Here is a 21,531-nt window from a genome sequence, read left to right on the forward strand (position 1 = left end):
TGGTTTTTTCTCAGTCCGCTGAAACAGAGGGGAGATCATTAGGGGCCGCTGCCGCCACGCCGAGCCGTCCGTTTACCCCAACTCTGCAGGCATCTCCTGTCAGAGCGGGGACGTGGAGACACTCATTGTGTTTGTCTGTCTGTTCTCAGCGGTGCTCCATAGAGGCAGCAGTGTTTAATTTTTACTTTGGGCCTTTTTTCACTGCAATGATAGACGCTGACACTTTGGCTTACAGCTGAATTCACATTTCCGTACTGAACGCTTCTCCAGCTGTGAAATTGAATCAAAGGCCAAGGCTAGACCTGATGACAAAAACAAAACTCCTTCACTCCTCCTATACTATTGGAGTTGTCATACACTTCTTTTATTGGTTAAAAAAGTGTTGTTGTTGGGTTTTTTTTAAAAGTTCAAACTGCTCTAAGATCCCAGGCTAAAATAGTGATTACTCCTTTGTTTCATCGGGGTAAGTTTCGACTTTGATTAATTAAAAACAAAGATCATAGCTGTAGTCTTATGTTACAAGCTGTAATGTAACACATATCTTTAGTTCAAAACTCAAGTCCTGATCAAAAGAGAGATTGAATTCAGACAGATAGTTTGAAATGCATTCAAGCGGAAAAAAAAAAAAACCTTAGGATTTCAAAGCAAGGAATGTCTACGGCAAAATGAAGATACCGCCTTTTATTGTCTTTGAGGTGATCATAGGCTCTGGTCGGTGTTAGTTTTGTTTACAAATCATTGCACTGTTTGACATTTATGTCTTACTACAGATTATACGAGGAAACATTTTAGCTGCTAGTTTTTCTCGCAGGGAAATAGTCTCTGGAGCAAACATCTTATTTTTGAAAGGCTGCGTGCATGCACACAAAATATGCTTGAGTCTTCAGGAGCGTGTATTTTGTTTTTCTATATGCAGCAACAGTGTCTAAACTTCAATCGCGTGTAAAGACAGTGATGGTGTGCTTTTTGCCATCTATGTTAGAAATAAAGGTGTGCTTTTGTGCATCAGCGAGGACTCCTCAAACCCGGTTAACAGCACTTTGAGCTGTCGGTCGATTTTTGCCCCGGTGAGCCTCCAGCCCGGCGTGACAGAGAAGATTGGACGTCATTAAGGTCTACACTCTCTCTGCTGTCTGGTGTGTGTGTGTGTGTGTGTGTGTGTGTGTGTGTGTGTGTTGGCGGGAAGGGGGAGGGGGGGGGGGTTTGAAATGGGCTTTGCTGCTGCCAAAAGCATGCACTGTTATTGTGTATCGCCATCCAGCATGAGACACCTAAAAGAAGACAAGCAGACCTGCATATTCATCCTGCAGAGCCATTCAGCTGCTTTTCCAGATGTTTCTTTTTTTTTTCCTAGTTTTTATACGTCCTTCTGTTACAGTTGAAGGTTGGTGTTGGAGTCCCGTCTCTAACAAGAAGATCCTCCTTGTGTCGCTGTCAAGACTCATTCCTGCCGCATGGAAAAAAAGAAAAAAAGCTCCTGAGAATTATGATCGCTCCTGTAAAATGCACCAATTACTCCCCATTGACAAGCTTCAAAACCTGCTTTATTGGCCGATCCAGCCAAATAAAACTTTATTGCACAAGAGGAAAGGGACGCCGTCTTTTTTGCATAGCTTTTCCAAGCCCAGCATTTATATGATCCCCGTTATTACACCTCTGTGACATTTAAACTTTATTGAACAAGACTTTAAAATCTGTCTGCAGTATATAAAAGATGGAGGAATTTATTTCTTTCAGATGGGAGGAGAGCCTCCCGATGGTAGAGACGGGATCAGAGCGGATTAACAAGATTTTATTAGATTAAACAATTTAGGAGAGAATTGTTTTTTGGAATAGTTGGCTGTGTTGTTTTTTGTATTTATCCTAGATGTCTTATGTAGCTGCTACTCACACTGAATTTCATAATTGAGTAATCATTAAAGGTTTCTATGAATTCCATAAAAAAATCTAAATCCTCAGATGTAAAATGTCAACATGGACATGAACTCTAAATGTTGGCTGCCTTTAAAACCAAATGTATTCTTATACACACACACACACACACACACACACACACACACACACACACACAGGAAAACCAACACAGAACAGGGAACTATGTGTGTGTGTGTGTGTGTGTGTGTGTTTGGGGGGGTCCTGTCCCCCTCCTCTGTGTAATTAAAAAGGGGGTGTCTGTCAGGGTCTGCTGCTGCTTTGTGTGGCCCCATATGTTTGGGCACTGATACAGGGAGGATTATTCTGTTTGGAGGCCTGATAACAGCCTGTTTATAACCTTGGCACAGGCTAGAGTCTAATCTGGCAGCAGCACATCTCTCCACACCTCAACCCCCCCAGCCCCCCACACCCAAAAAAAAAAAAAGTGCTCACAGGAAAAAAAGAAAAAACATACTGGCTATTTTTTTCTCCAACAGGGAAACACAACTGTGACCCCAAAAATCTTGAGATTTAGCCTGTAAGGTGTCAGGTTCAGATGATAAATGTGAACAGGTGAATAATTAGTCTACCTTGCGATATTGGACCTCCATTGAAGCCAGCATGGAGCATAAGTATATAATGTTTCATGTGATGAAAAAATATTTTTCTTTTAAGGTTGAGTATTGTTAAGTAGTACAGAATCACTTCTACAATTCCCCTTTGTTCCCCATCTCATTTTAATCTACAGGCTGATTAGTCCATTCTTTTGTTGTCGCGGTGTATCGCCGCCGCACTGCCTTTCACATGACGGAGTGTGCTGGGATGTAAATTCTGCTGCTGCAAACTGCTTTATGATTCCAAGTCCTTTGTGCTTTTTTAATAGCAGCTCCAAATGGTTTTCTTTTGAACACTTAAATTATGCTTTTCCTGAACTAATTGCGACATGATTGATTTCATTAAATCAATTGAACACTTGTTGCCCGGTATGTGACCGTATTCTTCAGCAGAGGAAGAAAATGGACCAGTCTTCCGATATCAAAAACTTGGATTATGTTTTCCTGATTTTCTGTTGCCTTAGTTTCTGTTGTGGTGAAAATGTTGTCTAATACCTTCACTCAGACTCTGGAGTTGAGTTGAATTTTGAACTTTTCGTTCTTTACTTGAAATGTTCTTCTACTTTATGATACTAGATACTTCCTCGTCATCCCATTATTTATTAATGTGCTTTCTTATTAGGTGTACTTACTTTTTATATTGAAGTATTATAAAAAAAAAAATAAGAGCACATCGAGGCTTCCAAAGTGCTTTTATGTACAGACATGACACAAAAAAGAACAAAGCAAACGCAGAAGAACTTAAGTAACAGCAAGAATATAGACAATACATAATAACATGAACAACAAAAAAGGCCCAACAGTAATAGAACCAAAATACCCAACAAACGTATCTAACCTAACCATCACAGGACCCATCATGAGACCCATCAAAGGAATCCCAGGCAACACCAGAACCCAACCCAAGACGAACTTAGAGAGGACTGAAGATTTAAGATGATGGAAGGAAGAAAAAGAGCTGAAAGCAAATCAAAACAGAAAACAGCAATAAGAAGCTAAAGGCAATAAAAAGAGGTGATTCATATGTCAATGGTTCAGTAATATTAAACCATTAAATTGTATAATGACACTGACAGGGTCAATTTTCATTTGAATTTCATACATTTGTTGGCTATATTTCAGTCCCTTTTCTTGTAACTGAGGATTCTGACACTGTTTTCTCACTGCTTAAATTAAAGCGACCCAATTAAATTCTTCCTCCAAAACTGCAGAAAACTGCAGAGTACAGAAATAAAAGGTGTTTCTTCTGCTTTTTTAAAAAAAATTCTAACAAGAAAATGCAGGATGTCATGTCTGAGCCAACCTAACTCACGTAATTCTCTGCGAGTCTGGCCTTAAATGCTCACGTTAATAAGAGGGTTCCAGCCCTGCTGATGAGTTTCCAGCGCGCTGAATAAAAGTCACTCTCGGTAATGCACTGATCCACAGCGAGGACCCTTAACCGGCACGCTGTGGGGAGAGGGAGCGCTTGGAGTGGCAGGCAAAGAGAACTGTCAACCTGTCACATTTCTCCCTCCTCTTCCCCCTGATAAATTAAAGTTACACAGTGTGCGTGTTGTAGCAGCGGAAGGCTGTGCAGAAAGCCTGGCTCCTCAGGTCTCAGGAGATAGCTGGCAACTAGGTCAGACTGATAATGTAATCCGCTGACTGGATCCTCAGCCCACTACGCCCAGAGAGAAAAGCATGACAGGAAAGAAAGCCAAATGCAGGATGGAAATACCAACTTTTCTGCATTGTTGCACTTAGTATTACCTGGCTAGTGCGAGCTAATCAAAATTATTCAGGAGGAATGCCCATGCAGTCCTTAGTGAGGAAATGATATCCCATCCAGTCGGTGTACAACAACATGTGACTGCTCATATGTGTTTATTCAAAAAGTGTAATCCATGTTGTTATACCTCACGCGGCTCACTGGGGAATCTCATTTACACGGATTCCTTTTAACCCGTTATCTTTGCACCACATACTGCACAAGCAAGCAATATCATGCGAGTCCACTGGGAAAGAGTGACAAGAATAAGTTCCTGCATCAGCAAGGTGCATTTTCATTCCTGTGCAGAATTCCAGAGAGGCTCTGTGGGCCCACTGTGACAACTCTGCCTCCCTGCAGGTGTGGAAATGAAACCGGGCCTATAAATAGCCTGGGCAGCTGGGAGAAGAGCACAGTAGAGTAGAGGGGGATGGGAGGAGAGTAGAGGTCCAGCTGGGGATGCAGGTGTGTTGAGGCTGACCGACAGAATATGACTGCTGTCTCACCCAGGGGGCTGCGAGAGGGGGAGAGTGTTGAGCTGCAGCTAGATGTAGTTTGTGAAGTGGATAACTTTTACACTAAAATATGTGTCTTACATTACAGGGGGGGAGTCACCAATGGTTTGCGGCATCATTTCAGTAAATCTGTTCATCAAACTGCTGTTTCCATAAAGTTACAACATTTGGCTATCATTTTAAATGGCCTTTGATTTACACTTAAAAAAAAGCTAGCTCTATCTCTATTAAGAGTTATTAAAGTCATTACATCACATGTGTTTTTTATACTGCATTTTGTCTCTCTATGCAGTATGTGAATAAAGTCAAAACATAATGGTGTTACCTAAACAAACATCATTCATCATCATCACTGTTGACAGCACTGTGCAGCTAAATATGTATTGATTATTCAGACAGCATCAATATTAGTTTAGTTGTTGTAATCCAACCTGTCGGTGAAAAGCGTTTTAAGATCCTTCCCCCGTGATGCTGAAGTTTAGTCTTAAACGACATCTTGCATTTATGGACTTATCTTATCAACGCATGGTGTGTATTTGATTGATTTCAACACGTTTTCCAGGGAGCCTTTTGTAAAATCTGGCCAGGGACAACAGATAAAAAAACTAGCCTTTTAGCTAACTCTGGTATTGTGTATTTACAGAAATGTTTTTAATATGCATTGTCCCTGTAAAATAAAATAATAAAAACAAATTATTGTCAGAGCTAACAGCGGCACCAGAGTCACAGGAGTGGGAATGGCAGTATAACGTAAACAGGACGTATGAAACATAGGTTGAATATGTTTCCATTGGCCCCCTTGTCATCTTTGTGTCTCTTATTTAAATGGGAAATTAGTGTTACTGGCTCATGCTGCTGATGCCGCAGGGCTGTGTGCATAGAATAGCACTGTGTTAGGTTAGTTTTGTCTTTATTTTCAGATATCAAGCCTCAGCTTTCAGGGCAGAAAATGTTGCTTTCATTCCCGACGGATGACTCGATATGCTTTTCATGTAAATGACGTCTAGCACTTGCACGCTGGTGCATGCATTAACGCATTAATTCTTCAGTACTGTATGCTTTTTTTAGCTGGAGGCAAAATGGCACATTGTCATCAAAAAAACACGCTCCCACAGCTCCATTAAAGCCCCACACAGACACACAGACACACATTTCAGTGGTGATTGACAGCAGGAGCTCCAGCTGACCTAGTATTCTGCTACAGTGGGACGATCCCACAGGCTTGTGATTAATGACTAGGCTTTATCCGCGAGTGGGGTGGTGGGCCTGCCAGCCAGGCCACTTAGACTGCCTGGACCACTACCTCTGCTGTAAACACACTCTCTCATTTACTCTCTGTTTTTGTCAACGTCCCTCTCTCTCTCTCTCTCTCTCTCTCTCTCTCTCTCTCTCTCTCTCTCTCTCTCTCTCTCTCTCTCTCTCTCTCTCTCTCTCGCTCGCTCTCTCTCACTGCATTGTCATTGCTAACGCTCTTAATATTTATCCCAAGTTGACCCCTTCAAACAAACACACACACACACACACACACACACACACACACACACACACACACACACACTGTCATTAATACAGCATCAGTCCCTTTCATGCTTTTGCTTTTATGAGTCAAGATAGCAGCAGCTTCTCATAGCACATTTCCTTTGGCATGGTTGCTGCATTGGGTCACTTTCAGTAATGTTTAGTGAGGTTTTATACAGAACTAGGGATGTGCGCGATTAGAAGACTAAACGGTTTTAAGTTGTGACCCTCACAAGAATTATTACGGGCTGTAGCTCTGGTTAATGAGCCTGCTCTCCCCCTCAACTCAACCACTCGACTGGAGCAATGTGTAACCACATTCAGCACAGGCATTTGGGATGTTAAACTGCAAGGAGGACCAAAGGATAGTGATGCTCGCACTGCTCACGTTAGCCACTCGCCAGTTTGTCATTGTTTACGCACAGGAAAATGAATGTTTTTTCAAAAGGGATTCCAATGTTTTCAGACCCTTAAAAAACAACCCGAGTCTGTAAGTAACAAAAGAAGAAGTCTCTTTTTCATCCTAACCTGCTTGTCTGAAAGGACTGAAGAACTAAACCATCCACTGGGACAATTTGCTACTAATACTACCTTGTTTGTGCCATTCTACCAGTCCAGAACAACGTTTGTATCCATGACAACCTGTTTAGTAAATCAAGCTGATTATTACATTTTGAAACCGTTGTTAACAAAGGAATATCTCCGAGTTGTGAACTGAAAATGCTCTCGCTAATGGTCAGTGATCCCTCACATTGGTTTTCTCTGCTGACAGCGAGGGGCAGACAGGGCAGCATCACTAGTCTTCCCGAGCACCGGGCCTCAGCAAAACAGTAAACCTCGCAGGGATTTCTGCAGTTGTGACAGTGTCCAAACAACCTGCTTGCGCTGCAAAACAAAGCTTATTTGACTCAGTCCCCCTTGATGGGAAGCTCCCTGATAAATGTAAGGAGAGACTGTATTTCCTGCTGGAGAAAATCTCTCCAGTGGTTCAATATTAATGGGTCTGCTCAGCCTGTAGAACATGTGGAGGACATCGGCCCACTTGTCAGATTCTGCAACAAACAAATCTCGTGAAAAATAAATAAATCAAAAGTCTGTGACACACTGAAGATAACGTTCATATTTGTAATTGTTATTAAGCTTCCTCAGGTTGGCCCATCAAAAATGTATGTTGGGTTTTGGCTTAACTAAATAGGCAATTTGACATTGCAACTGCCATGTTGTTGTTGTACTTTCTGACCATCTGGAACAAATAAAGATCTGACATTAAAGCTGGTTAAATACTGTAGTTGATCTGTTAATTGTGGAAAATGAATTTTCTAAATCTTACAATAAACAATTTTGGTATTTTAAAAAATAGATGAAATATACTGTATGGTTGTGAAGTTTTGGTTTAATGTTTATGTCCTGTAGATCTTTTTGTTTTTGACTTTTGCTTTGATAAAACCAACATTTCAACAGCATCAAAATAGACTCTGGGGAAAAAAAATTTAGTAACATTGTTTATTATTTCATCAGCATATACAAGAGGAAAAATGTTGATATTATTCATTAATTAAAGCGGACAACATTTTCTGCTGTAAATACAATTTGAGGCCATCCCACTGCTTGAAAAATATTGAGGGTATGTTGATAGTTTTAGCTTTCCTATGATCTGTCATGGGACAGCAACAGTCTCCTTTATTGTCTGGAGCGATCTGAACTTTTGAAAAAGCTTCGGGGCTTATGCTGTATGAGGGAAACTACAGAGTCTGCCTGTGATCCAACCCAACCCATAAAACATTTGACATACTCCCTGAAAGCATGCAAGGGAAGAGCCCAAACAGCATTACAGGTACAGGAATATCGCCGCTCAAATAATCGGAGAACACAAAGGTTTTACATTCGTATCATTTGACATGCCTTGTCAGTTCATATTGTTCATGCGGGCTCTGATGTAACACTGCACAGGTTATGTACAAACGTAGATGCTCAGTTTGGATCTTTGAATCTAAATATAGCAAAGAGAATGTGATCATATCTATTTACAGAAGAGGCATTAGCATATGGCTAACATTATTATCATGCCATTGAAAGCACTCAGTGACCACTTGTGCTTTATGGAGAGGAGCAATGTCATCAGGGAAGACAATGCTCCGAGTTGGGGATGAAATGCATCATGGGATAATCCAAGTAACCACTCTGAATCATTTTTATGGTACAGTATTGTTCAGACTGACGCATGTGACTCTGAATAGATAATAATAATGGTGTTGCAGCATTCCTGTGTGTTTCTCTTCTCTGTATTTTATCCAGAACAGACTGGGTATGATTTTATTCTCGCACAGAGAAAATCTGCAAGCTAGGTTCGGTATCTTGTGTACAATGAATGTTCGCGTGTCATCGAGTGAAGCCGAGCACAGCCAAGCAGAACCAGCAGCACTATTGTCTATGAGCGGCCATATGGTGGGTGTCCTTGCGTGGTAGCTTAAGGGAGCCTTTCTCCCTGAGATGAAACAATTTCATTCAGAAATGAACCTCCCGTCTCAGCCCTCCTTTTTCATCAGACCCTGCCCCATCAGCCGCCTCGGGGATCACACAGTGTATCATACAGCTTGGAGTCGAGACGGCAGCCTGGACATCCCAGGTAGACCTAAACAATCTCTGTCACGTGGCCCCTCTGTCCCCCCTTTGTCAAAAAGCCCACCCCTACTTGTCTCACCCTGCTCCATGCCTCCAGATGTGGCTTAATTTACTGCGACTCTGCTAATTGCTGTAATTAAGGATTAATTACTGTTAATTACCTTCGCATAAACTCATCACCAGTCAAAGAGCGGAGCCTTATGAAATGTGCCATGCACAGGAACACACACCGCGGGGACTGGTGGAGGATTGTGTAGCTGGACCTCTTGTTTCATGACTTGTCCTGGTGTGTAGGGAGGGCTTGTAGGGCAACAGTTCAGGCAGGATGCTAACTGTCATGGACCATCTCCTCCTGGCTCCAAACACTTCACACGTCACCTCTTCAACAACTGCTGCCTGACAGCATCACTATGCAGCCTGTCATTTGACTACAGGCTGGCATTTAATTCCTCAAAAGTATGAAATGATGAAAAATTGATGCATTAAGAAATTCGAAGTACAATTGTCTGCTGAAAGTTTGAAGTATTTTTTTTCACATCATATATTATTAAATATGTGTGCATACTTGTTTTGTGGGATTGAATGAGTCAATACCAAAATATCTAGTATTCACAGGATCAGTATGATAAAAGGCTTCAGTTTCCCTTTTGTTAAATCCAACAGTCATCTCAGCTGACCTCCCATTAACAGCCAACCACAGCTGAACAATCTGTGCTCACATCAGTACGTTAAGATGAAATGTAATGTGATGCATTTACCTCTGAAAATCATTACACACTGCACTCTTGAGAGTCTTGGCATGCTTATTAATATCTGTGATGCTGACCCTCTTTAACTTAGCTGAGTGTAAAAGGTTTTGGGGTAAATGACAGACTTGTGTCTATACAGTTTTTAAAAAAATGTCACCAATGAGAGAAAGTACATGAAGTGTTAGTTTAGATTATGTCTTGTTGAAGTCTCGTTTCTTAAATTGTCGCTTTGCCATTGGTCAGAATTTTACTTAAAAAAAAACAAACTCCAAAACATTTTGTGAAATGTGATTCAATACCAGCCCTGCCAGAGCTTTTTCAAAGTTTGTGTGACCCATCATTTGTATGTTTTGTGTCTTCCTACGCTTCCTCTGGAGAAAGACAGAGATTTCTTTGTCTCATTTGTACAAGCTTGGGACTTCTTAGATATTCAGCCACGCTGGTCGCCATTGAGGCCTGGAGCTGTTAAAACTGCATGAGCTGAGCACGAGTTTGATTCAATCAAAGAAGATATGTATTTTAAGACACCTTAAGAAAGACAGACAGCCGGGAGGCTAATGTATTGCCTATTTTGAATAATGAATTATTTTAATGAAGGCTTTTAAATGGGAGTGCTGCATGTTGGTGGCAGGGCGGTGCTTTGAATGGTCTTCTCCTCTGGCGCTGGCTGCCTCATTATCAGGCCAGCCCCTCAGGCCTCAAACTGGCCTGCTTAAGCCTCCAATGATGACGATAATTACTGTTATTAGGAGTAGCTGCAGGGGGAACTTGTTCTGAAAATCACCAAGCTGAGTTTCTTGCCTTCGCTTTGCCTCCGCCACTACTGCTGCATGAGAAAGTACAGATAGCCAGTGGAGAGAGATAGAGAAAGGAGCGAGGAAAAAAAAAAAAGGAGGGGATGAGGGGAGCGGCCACCAAATCCGCCTAATGTGACGCCTGTCAGCTCGTCTCCCACCAGCTGTCACCTCCCAAATGCACTAGGGTTCATTTTTTTAATTGACACCTCGCTTTCCTATTCCATTTCTATTTTTCGCCTTTCATTTTCCCTCCATCACTCTCCTCCCTCCCCGCCCGCACCGTCCACGTCTCCTCATCTCCGCCAGTCCCTCCAGTATTTCTTTGGTGTTTTTCCTTGTCCTTGGTCCTCACCCCCCCCCCCCCCCCCCCCCCCCCCCCATCCCCCACTCAGTGTCAGATACAGCACCCTGGCTCTGCCCTCTTTCTGCACATGATACTGGAGATAGCAGATAAAACATAAAGCTGTTTTAGTGGTACTTTATGGCTATGCCCTTGTGTACTGAGGCTGTACAGCTTCCCATTATGTAGTGATGGAGAGAACAGTTTGAGCCAGAGAAAGTTTCCCGGGAGTTTATGGATACACCGTAAATCTATCTTTGCTCTTTTTTTTAACTTGATTACAACAACATAATATTTCGAATAAAATAAACCTTTCATGCTATAGACTCAAGCTTTGAGTCGTTCTACCATATGAGCATCCTTTTCTTTAGTGCAACACAAATTGCGTTCATTGGAAATGAACACATATATAGTCAACTGTTTATAATGCAACAAAATACTCACTTAGTGTTCTTGGTAATGATAATGGTATTGCTTAGCCCTGTGGTTTCCTCCATGATGTGGGGGAGTAAATGTAACACAGCACAGTTCTGTTCTTTATGAATATTAGTAGAGCTGAGTTTTGAACACTTCTTATATTCTTATATCGACAACACTGTGTGTGTTTTTGGTTCCAAAAACCTTCAAAAGACATCTCTGTCAGGTCGAAGTGATGTCCACCATTTTCTGATATTTTATCTAGAATTTTAGAATATTATTCTGCACTGCTGCTGCTGCTGCTGCTGTAACGCCCGAATTTCCCCATTGGGGATCAATAAAGTTATATCCTATCCTAGAATATGACCGATACATCATCAAAACCAGATTCAATAAGTATCTGAACTTAATTATCAAGATCCCTGAACTGATAATTTATGATTTAAAAACTTAATTTCAGATAGCCTAACATGACTGGCGAAACACTTATGTTGTATTAGTGAAGACATGTGTACGGTGTTAGGATTTGGATTGGCATTAAATCTCAAGACTGCTTCAATCTTAATTTAGCCCATTTAAAACAGAGGCGGCTTGCAGCTTGTGTTTGGGCGACCTTTTAATGGTGAGCAATGACTTCACAGATAGTTGTTTTACAGGTCTGGGTGAGTACGACTGCGCATAAGAATGACATCTCTTAAAACCTGCTGTATAGCCTCAGACAGTGCAACAAAAGAAATCATTGTTATAAATAATTAATATAAAATAAAAAAAAACCTGAGGGTTTGGAAAGAAGAACACTTTTTGCTCTTCAACTCGACTTGTTTCTGACAGCTAAGTGCTACAATACTACTGTTAGCATAACACAGCTACTGTTAATATACATCTAAAGCACTGGCAGACTGGGTGGCGGATAAAGTAGATCTGTGATTCTACTGCAAAGCTTTTGATGTTGTCTGTTTTAAGTTCTCTAGTTTGGTTGAGCCCTCGTGCTTGAGACGAGAGGTTAATTGTAATGGGATAAAAAAATGATTTGATAATTCAGCAGTTGTTGTAATGGCATACTCTTTGGCGACTGGGCAAGTTACTTTAAAACAATTTAGTCCTCACTTTAATAAACATTTCCACAGGAATTGCCTGGCAGTGTAGTTTTGTAAGTTAGGAGTGTGGGTCAGTATCACATCTACAACAGTGCTGAATCTTATGAAGACTTCCTCGCTGTGCTTGTGACACATGCAGATGAGAGCAGGATGCTGAACTCCCTCACAGAGCAGTGTGGGGGGTGGGGGGGGGGGGGGGTTGTATTAGTGATACTTGTCATGTCTGCTGTAGATCACGCTGCTTTTTTCAGGTTCCTAGGTTGTTGTTGTTTTGTCTCAGAATGCTGTGTGGCAGGGATGAATGGTGGTGATGTTACATTATCATGTGGCTGTCGCTTTCACTCCTGCTGACTGGTCTCTGACAGGCCCACACACACACACACACACACACACACACACACACACAGACACACAGACACACACACACACACACACACACAGACACACCAACACACGCGTGCACGGCTGTGTCAGGAGCAGGCCTGATTTATTAACTGCTGAAACCCTAGATGACGTGTTCCCACACAATCAATAGAGAGCATGGCAGCCACTCTCTGCCCCTCTCTGGGGTCATGTGATGCGGACAAGCTAGGCAAGGAAGGACAAACACACACACACACACACACACACACACACACACACACACGTATATATACACTACAGTACTGCCAAGTGTATTGCATTACTGTATTGATGGGAAATGGATCCAGTCCAGCGCTGGCTGCAAGCTGCCAGTCAGAGGCAAGAAGGGTAAACTTTCATCATGGCTGTCAGGGACATCACTGCTGCCTTGTTTGACTGTAAATCTTCCTAATTGTGACAGAATACTTCAACATCATTAATTAAACATGTTTTCATTTGAAAGCACTATGCTGGGTGCTCAGGGTCGTTCGCCAATGTGCATAGCTGTGAATTTTTCCTGCGTGTGTGCTCATGTGAGTGCTTACGTTCATGCACAAAATGAACGTTTGTGTGTGTGTGTGTGTGTGTGTGTGTATGCACCTTGGTTCTCCCCTGTACGAGTGGGTGGCTTAATCGTCATGTTTATTTACACTCGTTGTCTGCAAACAGCAGGCAGTGCGAGCCAGCTCTTAAGGAAGTAAAACAGCGGAAATTAATTTTGTCAATAAGCAAAACAAAGGCTTATTCTTAGAATTCCATTCATTATTCAAGCGGAAGCGGCTGGAGGATTGTTTATGATACGTATTCATTTTTTATGCATTTCTTTTTTTGGGTTTAGTGCCCCACATCTTAGGGAAGGAGTTATACAAGAGTATGCACAAAAGAGAAGGAGGGAAGGGAGGGAGGAAGCGACAGAGAGGGGAATTGTGTCCTCTCATTGTTCAATTAAGTCTGTCGGTAATGATCAAGATTAGATGATGGCCATCTTCCTTTTATAGATACTAATCTGTGACTGTCCATGGGAAAAGAGAATCGCAGAGCTGCACAGAATCCATGCCTTTGTAGAGCAGAGAGCGCGTGTGAAAAAAAGGTTGTTGTTTTTTTCTTTCTTTTTCTTTCATTATTTCAAGTGTTTCAAGCATGAAGCGTGTTGAGAAAGAGCTCCCTTCCCTCTGTTAGGTGATTATGTTAATGTATGGTCCACAGTCTCAGAGTTCACAACCAGCACTCTGACTGGCATGGAGGTCTAATCGATTTCATTGCTATTACTGAACAGAAATAAATAAAGCTGATGGCTGTGGTTAGGGGTAATTATGCCACAGCACAGTGAATTGTTTGATTTTCCTTATTAATTGTATTTATTTAATCCATTTCATGCTTTTAGTTGTGCACTCAGGGACTTGGGGGGAATGAATAAATCACTCTTAGGCTCATTAGATTCCCCCTCTGGTCGGGATGTGACACTATTTTGTCAGAATGAAATTGGCGAGTGCTATAATTTCCCGCTGGTGTGATTCACATGAAAAATATCCACATGTTCATCCACCAGCATTTTTTTTTTGCTCATGCACCTTTTGCTCATGCACCTCCTCTCACACACACACACACACACACACACACACACACACACACACACACACACACACACAGTATGTGTCTGCACCCCCATCTGAACTCCTGACCTTTTCCAGCCGTCTGATAGCCATTGACATTTGCCTCTTGAGCTGAGCTTGCTCACGTGTTGGAGCTGATGGGAATGGATGATGTTATTGCTGGAGGAGAAAAAGAGAGGGAAAGGAAACAGGAGGAGGAGAAGGAGGATGTGGATGGAAAAAGAAGAGGAGCACCTAGGTAGACAAACTCCACACGCGGCTGCAGGAATCCATCTCTGGAGCAGAAAGGTCACAGGGCGACTCAACCTTACATCCTCATTACAAAAAGAGCCGCTGCTGTGGCGGGAGACTGTGTCTTTCAATATGGCTTCACTGCTCTGTCACACAACCTGTCATTTACCCTCACTGTCTGCAGCCATCATGAAGGAGACATGCAGGATGTGGTATTAGATTGTCCGAATGAAACCTTTTGATAGATGCTCGGATTAAAGTGTGTGTGAAAATTGTTGTGAAAGCAGCGTGATCTTTGTCTTTGTCCTTGAAGACAGTGGATGGAATGGAGGGCTGCACCTGGCCGTCTTGTTTTCAGCACCTCTCTGGAAAGAAGCAGGACGCTCGGCTGCTTTACCTAGGGAGCCTTCTGGTGGCAGAAAGAGGCAGGGCAGTGTGACTGATTCCGAAACAAAAATTCATGTTGAAGACCCTGTTTTATTCTCTAAAATATACCAGTGGTTAACATTGTTAGCAGGGTATTTTTTTTTGTATTTGTGTGTACAAGTTCCCAGAATAACTAGGTGTGTGCAGCACTGCATTCGTTTGTGTGCACATCAGGTTGTTGTTTGTTCATGTCCAGCTCAGCAGGCCTGTCTTTATTGTGTTTACACTTCACGCTGCACGCCATGGCAGCTGAGTGTCAGATGAGTGCTGAGCGCCTGTAGGTGTGTGAAAACATGCAGGTTCAAAGCCCCAAACAAGTATAAACAGACCTCAGTGTCAGCTGTAAAAGCATCCTTTGTTTGGCTAAATTAAGATAACAGCAGTATGAATACTTCACTGCTGTGATGGTAGAAATTCTAAGTTGGTTCACGTTGGTATTTGTATGATATGAATGCTATATAAACTCCGTATTTTGACCTTCTATGTAAACTTTTTATGCTGAATTTTTTTCCCCCAGCTTAGATTCTTTAATCTGATTTGCCGGTGTCGTTGTCCCTACCTTAATATGCTGTGTCTAACCTGTTATTAGGGTTGTTGTTTTATCTTTGATAGCGTCTGACAAGATAATGAAGCCGTCAGCCAGAAAATAAACCCAGTCTGAGCATAAGCAGAGCAATGAAAAATGAACTCTGGTGGAGGCTGTGTTAATTCTTTTTTTTACATGAAATGATGGCCAGAATCGATAAAATGATCGTTTTATGCTCCGGCCTAGCTGCCAACCTCTGTAAGGCTGCAGCTTTTATTCACCAGACTTGAGCTATTGAAGACGATGGCCGTATTTCAAAAGCGGTTCACGCAGTTAAGACCCTTTTGAAAGTTATGTCGAATGCTAACACTTTGCTTTTCTGTTGTAATTTTAAACCTCTATGTGTCATTGTTTTCACATTCTCTCTTCCTCTCCTCCACAGTGCTCAGTATCCGTGGTGCCCAGGAGGAGGAGCCTCCAGATCCTCAGCTAATGCGACTGGACAATATGCTGCTGGCGGAAGGCGTGGCTGGGCCAGAGAAAGGCGGTGGGTCGGCAGCTGCAGCAGCCGCCGCAGCAGCCACAGGCGGCGTCGGAGCAGACAACTCCGCAGAACACTCTGACTACAGAGCCAAGCTGACCCAGATCCGACAGATTTACCACACAGAGCTGGAGAAGTATGAACAGGTGGGGAGGAGGAATACTGTTTTGCTTGTTCCCTTCTGAACTGAACTACTGTTTATGAACTATTTCGTGACAGAACCTTCATATCAATCAACATTGTTAGTGTTCTCCCAAAATCTCCCAAATGTAATTCCTCTTCCATCTCTGTAAATTTTGCAATTTTGCAATCTCTGTTTGAATCTGAATACTTTACAGGGATTTTATCAATTTCTTCGTTGTTGACATGCACAAAGTTTAATTGACTTTTTATTTCCTCATTGGCGAGCGAGATGTATTATATTAATACTCTGCAGGGAGCACTTTAATGGTCAGTGTTGTGTGTAGAAGTTGAGCCTGATATGTTTCCTCTAAAATCACACAATAGATAAAGGCAGGAAACACTTTGAAACTTTGACTTCTTGCTCTCTATTTGTAATAAACACATTCTCCAGTTCCTGTGTCTTCTCATACAATAAAAAAACTTTAATTTTAAGGTGCCACTAGATAACAGGAGTATTAAGGAACTTAATGTTTGAACGCTTTCTGTTTTAACTGCACAATTCCAAAGCTTATTCCAAACGCAACTTTTGTCCAATGCGCGCTGAATAAAAAGCTCCACGAGAGCCCAAATTAGGATGATTTGGTGTGAATGATGGACGAGAAGATTTTGAGAACTGAGTATAATGCTCTTAAAATCAGCTCTCACAGTTTTACACATGACAAGCCAAGCTTTCAGAGATGTTATCAGCAGCCGGCAAGCAGCCATTACATCAGTCACACACCAGTTCTTTTCTTTGTCATTCCCTGGAAAGTCAAAGTGTTCTTGGTTTGTCATCTTCTCCGAGGAAGGCTAGTCATCACTTACTGTCACTCTCAATACACACCTGAGCTTTTTTTGTGTGTGTGTGCGTGTGTGTGTGTGTCACCACGCTACGTACACCTCGCATGCCTATGAGTGAGTACTGTCTGGCGTACGTGTGCAAGCAGAACGGCTGCTCTGTGCATCACTTTGACTGACGTAACCCTGGTGTTGACAAGCAACAGACACCTTGACTCTGAACGCAGTCATATCCAGTGACTGATTCAGACAGAGAGAACAAGGTAGACTGAAAGATGCAGTGAAAAGAGAGAGGGAGAGAGAGAGAGTTTAAACCTCTTGAACGTTAACGGGACTGAAAGCCTGCTGTCATTTTAAATTTCTCTTCACTTGTCACATTTCCTGTGCCATTGAGAAGAAGTCTTTTTAATATTCAGAGCACTGCGAGTGTCACTGCTTTCCAAGCGTGCCTCCACTGCCACATTTGTTTGGTGAGAAACAACGCACTGTGTGAGCTGCTTTAATTGAGACTGTTCTTATTACCACTAACACTGCTGCTGTTATTCTACCAGGCCGAGGCCTACCAGCGAAGATGCAGCCTCTCCACAATCCAATTTCTTTCTTTTTCTTCAGTCTGCGGCAATAGAGCCCCTGTGATAGTTATTCTTTCTCTGAATCCTGTCTGTCTGTGCATCCAGGCGTGCAATGAGTTCACCACCCATGTGATGAACCTGCTGAGGGAGCAGTCTCGAACACGACCCATCTCGCCGAAAGAGATCGAGCGCATGGTCAGCATCATCCACCGCAAGTTCAGCTCTATCCAGATGCAGCTAAAGCAGAGCACCTGTGAGGCCGTCATGATCCTGCGCTCACGCTTCCTCGACGCCAGGTCCGTGTCTGTGTGTGTGTGTGTGTGTGTGTGTGTGTGTACATGTGTGCAAAATCGCTAATATAAAAGCATTCCTCAAAATTGTTTGTTTTTTTAATGCCTCTTTTTTATTACTTTTAATATTATTGTACGTTTGATATTAATGTATGTATTTCCTGTTTGTTTGTAAATGCATTTTATCAGCATTTTATTATTGTTCTTTAATTTTCTACTTTTGAAATAAGCTCTTTTTTTTTAAGTTGCAAGAAAAAAAACAACTGATGATTGGTGTTCAACAGGGTAATCTCTTAATGTCCCTTCTCCTTTCCTTTTCCAGACGAAAGAGAAGGAACTTCAATAAACAGGCGACAGAGATCCTAAACGAGTACTTTTACTCCCACCTCAGTAACCCTTATCCCAGCGAGGAGGCTAAAGAAGAGCTGGCCAAGAAGTGCAGCATCACAGTGTCACAGGTTTGTGTAAAATAATTCGATCGTAAGTCGTTTCTTTGAAAATAGTGGCACTCTGAACTCTTACACATATCTACATTCAGGCTTAGCAATGCTGTTGTTATTAATTAGCCAAGAAACACTAACTGCAATTAGTCTCTGCGAAGTCTTTTTTTTAAAGATTTCTGCCTTTCAATTTAGAGATACGTACATAGATCCTTGATAGATCTTTATTTGGTGTCTTTGCAAAGAAAGGATTTATCTTATCTCCCCATTCCCATTTTCACAGGTATCAAACTGGTTTGGGAACAAGAGAATCCGATACAAGAAAAACATTGGCAAGTTCCAAGAAGAGGCCAACATGTACGCAGCGAGGACAGCGGTCAGCGCCACCAATGTGTCTGCTCACGGAAGCCAGGCTAACTCGCCGTCAACTCCCAATTCAGCAGGTGAGCGGCGCTACTCATTTCTGGGATATGTACCGTAAAAAGGATCTATAGAAATCCATATTATAAAACATTCTTTGAACAACTGAACGTATACCGATAGAGGCCCAGTAACATCCTGTGTTTGTATCCAAACACAGATATTCACTCTGGTGCCGTTTAATTCAGACTAACAAGAAGCCGCCCTCTCCTTAACTAACCTGGGAATATGATGGGGCTTCTCGCGCTTTTCTTCTTCTCTTCCTTCTCTTCCTTTTCCCTCCGACTCTCTCACTCAGTTTCTCTCTCTTTGCCTCTGTTATTGACCTCTTGGTCTCGTGGTCGTTAATTTTTCCTGCCTCTTGTCCGGTTGACCTTGTGCATGCCATTAAGCTGCTCAGAGGGCACGCCGAGTCTTCTGTCATATAGAGACGTCGCCACTGTATTGGATTAGGACCGGGTGTTGAAATCAAGTTACGCCATGGTTCTCTTTACATCTGGGGAGCTGAGGTCCATTAAAGGCCGAAGACAATTCTTTGAGTCTTCCTGTAGATCAATTATTACTTCCTTAATGAAACACTAGCCGCACGGACATTTAACAGCAACACAATCCATAAAGCTTGTTTCAACTGGACTTAAACAGTTTTATGATGATTATCTGTCTCGTGCTTCTCGTTGGAGGATTTTTCCTTTTAAATTATTCTTCAGTGACATTTAAATGTGCACGTACTGCATCTTTACACTGCAGGTTTGACGATAAAAAAGACCTTCTTTTGCTCTCCCAAACTAACCCTTACAATGCGCTTTTGCTTATGCATGATCATTTTAACTCTTTAACTTTTTCTCTCTGTTCCTCCCTTACTGTGCTCTCTCTCTCTCTCTCTCTCTCTCTCTCTCTCTCTCTCTCTCTCTCTCTCTCTCTCTCTCTCTCTCTCCCATTGTCTTCTCTTTGTCCTGCTCTCTTTCCTCCTGTCCTGCCTTTGTGTTTTCTCAGGTTCTGCTGGCTCTTTTAACATGTCAAACTCCGGAGACTTGTTCATGAGTGTGCAGTCCCTCAATGGGGACTCGTACCAAGGGGGGCAGGTTGGGGCCAACATACAATCCCAGGTGCGTGTCCTTCAAGAGCCAAAGGTTGAATTATCTCAAGATTGCAAATATAATTGTTCAACCACTATCCAGTCTGGGTATGCCAGGATAACTTGACCTACACAGTGCAGCAGAGGTTACATTTAGCCTGGAGCTTTTCTTTAATGTGGAAGCTATTGTCAAGCCACAGTTGAATAGACGACTGCAGACAGTTTTGGAAACGGTGCAACGCTCATCAGCGCTCCTGACAAGAGTTCACATAGCCAACGGTGCACTGTGGCTCCCTGACCTTGCCGTGGTGGACAGTGATGACCAGCACAGTGTTTCTGAGTGTTACAACTCTCACCATAGATTAAGGAATCAACACCCGCGGTGATAGTCTCCTCACTCTGGCAATGTCTCTCTTTTTTATCTGCCCTCCTCCCATCACCGACCCCCTTTTCTGTTACGATCAGCTCTCCAAATGCTTTAGGTCGTTCATGAATATGCAAAGGGGGGAAAAAAGCCCTTATAGGAGGTAAAGAGGTCTACAAGGTCGGCCATTAATTAGTGAAACTCATGTTCCTTTGAAAGGAATGTTTTTTCCGAACATGTCAGACACGTCCTCGCTCTCAGGTCTGCACACTTAAACCAAAGCAAAGGAGAAACTTGGACTGAACTGGCCTCCTGAGTAAAGAGGTCTTTTTTGTTGTGAAATCCATATGGCAGGTGTGTTTTCATGCATATCGCAGCGATCTGCCTTGCCAGAAGCTCCAAAGCTGCTTCTAGTGAATCTGTGAAGAACACTAAACAGGCAGGAACTCTTGAAACGAAATATTACATATTTTAGTTGGCAGCATTTTGGTCATTTTAAATTCCTCTTGGCATGCGTGGATAAAATATATATATATATATATATATATATATATATATATATATATATATATATATATATATGTGTCTCTATGTCTTTATATTTTGGAAACAAAATTAGAGTAGGTTACACAAACACTTATAAAGGGCTGTTGTGGGGTGCAGATGGCCTAGCGGTTAGTTCACATCCCATGTAGGAGGCTGTAGTCCTCCAAGTGGGTGTTCCAGGTTCAAGTCCAACCTGCTTCTTTGCTGCATGCCATTCCCTACTCTCTCTCTCCTGTTTCTTATTTTATCCACTGTCCTATCAAATAAAGGCAAAAAGACCCAAAATAAATGTGAAAAAACAAGAAAGACCAAAGGGCTGTTGTAATATTTCTTTACGTCTGAATTTGCCATGATTTATCCATAGGTAAAAATACATTCTTAATTCGATACTTAGTGTTCTTTTCTTATATTTTGTTCTTTTGTAACCTCTGTTATCAACCCCTAATAGCGTCCAAATCATCCTGGTTCGCTGTTTGTAACCTTTTCCTGTTTGTGCTACCCTTTCACTATCAGACTGACCTTTCTATGTGCCTGGCTGTCTTTGTTATACCGAGCTTTTGTCTGACCAAAACTCCTTTGTCTGTGTGTCCCTGCTGTTCCAGGTGGATACCCTTCGCCATGTTATCAGCCAGACCGGAGGATATAGTGACAGCCTCGCAGCCAGCCAGATGTACAGTCCACAGGGCATCAACGTAAGACCTGTAAACAATCCTTTTCTGTCCTTTTTAACGTTGTCTGTGCTGTCTTATTTTAAAATGATTCCCCAGTTGCAGGATGTGTCTAATGTTGTGT

The 21,531-nt window shown here is 42.2% G+C and overlaps 2 protein-coding genes across 5 annotated transcripts in view; both read left to right on the forward strand.

The window, feature by feature from the left end:
- Positions 1 to 21,531, forward strand: part of arhgap21b (Rho GTPase activating protein 21b) — a 113,113-nt gene that overhangs the window by 43,780 nt on the left and 47,802 nt on the right. The window lies entirely within an intron of this gene.
- pbx1a (pre-B-cell leukemia homeobox 1a) overlaps positions 1 to 21,531 on the forward strand; it is a 53,834-nt gene that overhangs the window by 27,165 nt on the left and 5,138 nt on the right. Inside the window, exons 4-9 of one of the 3 annotated variants that reach the window (XM_079349483.1) lie at positions 15,974 to 16,218; positions 17,710 to 17,900; positions 18,217 to 18,352; positions 18,618 to 18,777; positions 19,748 to 19,860; positions 21,342 to 21,431. In XM_079349483.1, the coding sequence (XP_079205609.1) occupies positions 15,974 to 16,218; positions 17,710 to 17,900; positions 18,217 to 18,352; positions 18,618 to 18,777; positions 19,748 to 19,860; positions 21,342 to 21,431 (935 nt within the window). Of the gene's footprint in view, positions 1 to 15,973; positions 16,219 to 17,709; positions 17,901 to 18,216; positions 18,353 to 18,617; positions 18,778 to 19,747; positions 19,861 to 21,341; positions 21,441 to 21,531 lie in introns of all 3 variants that reach the window. The other 2 variants (XR_013779646.1, XM_079349484.1) reach the window with 2 other exon arrangements.

This window comes from Symphodus melops (genome assembly GCF_947650265.1).
Source record: "Symphodus melops genome assembly, chromosome: 7".
Classification (NCBI taxonomy): domain Eukaryota; kingdom Metazoa; phylum Chordata; class Actinopteri; order Labriformes; family Labridae; genus Symphodus; species Symphodus melops.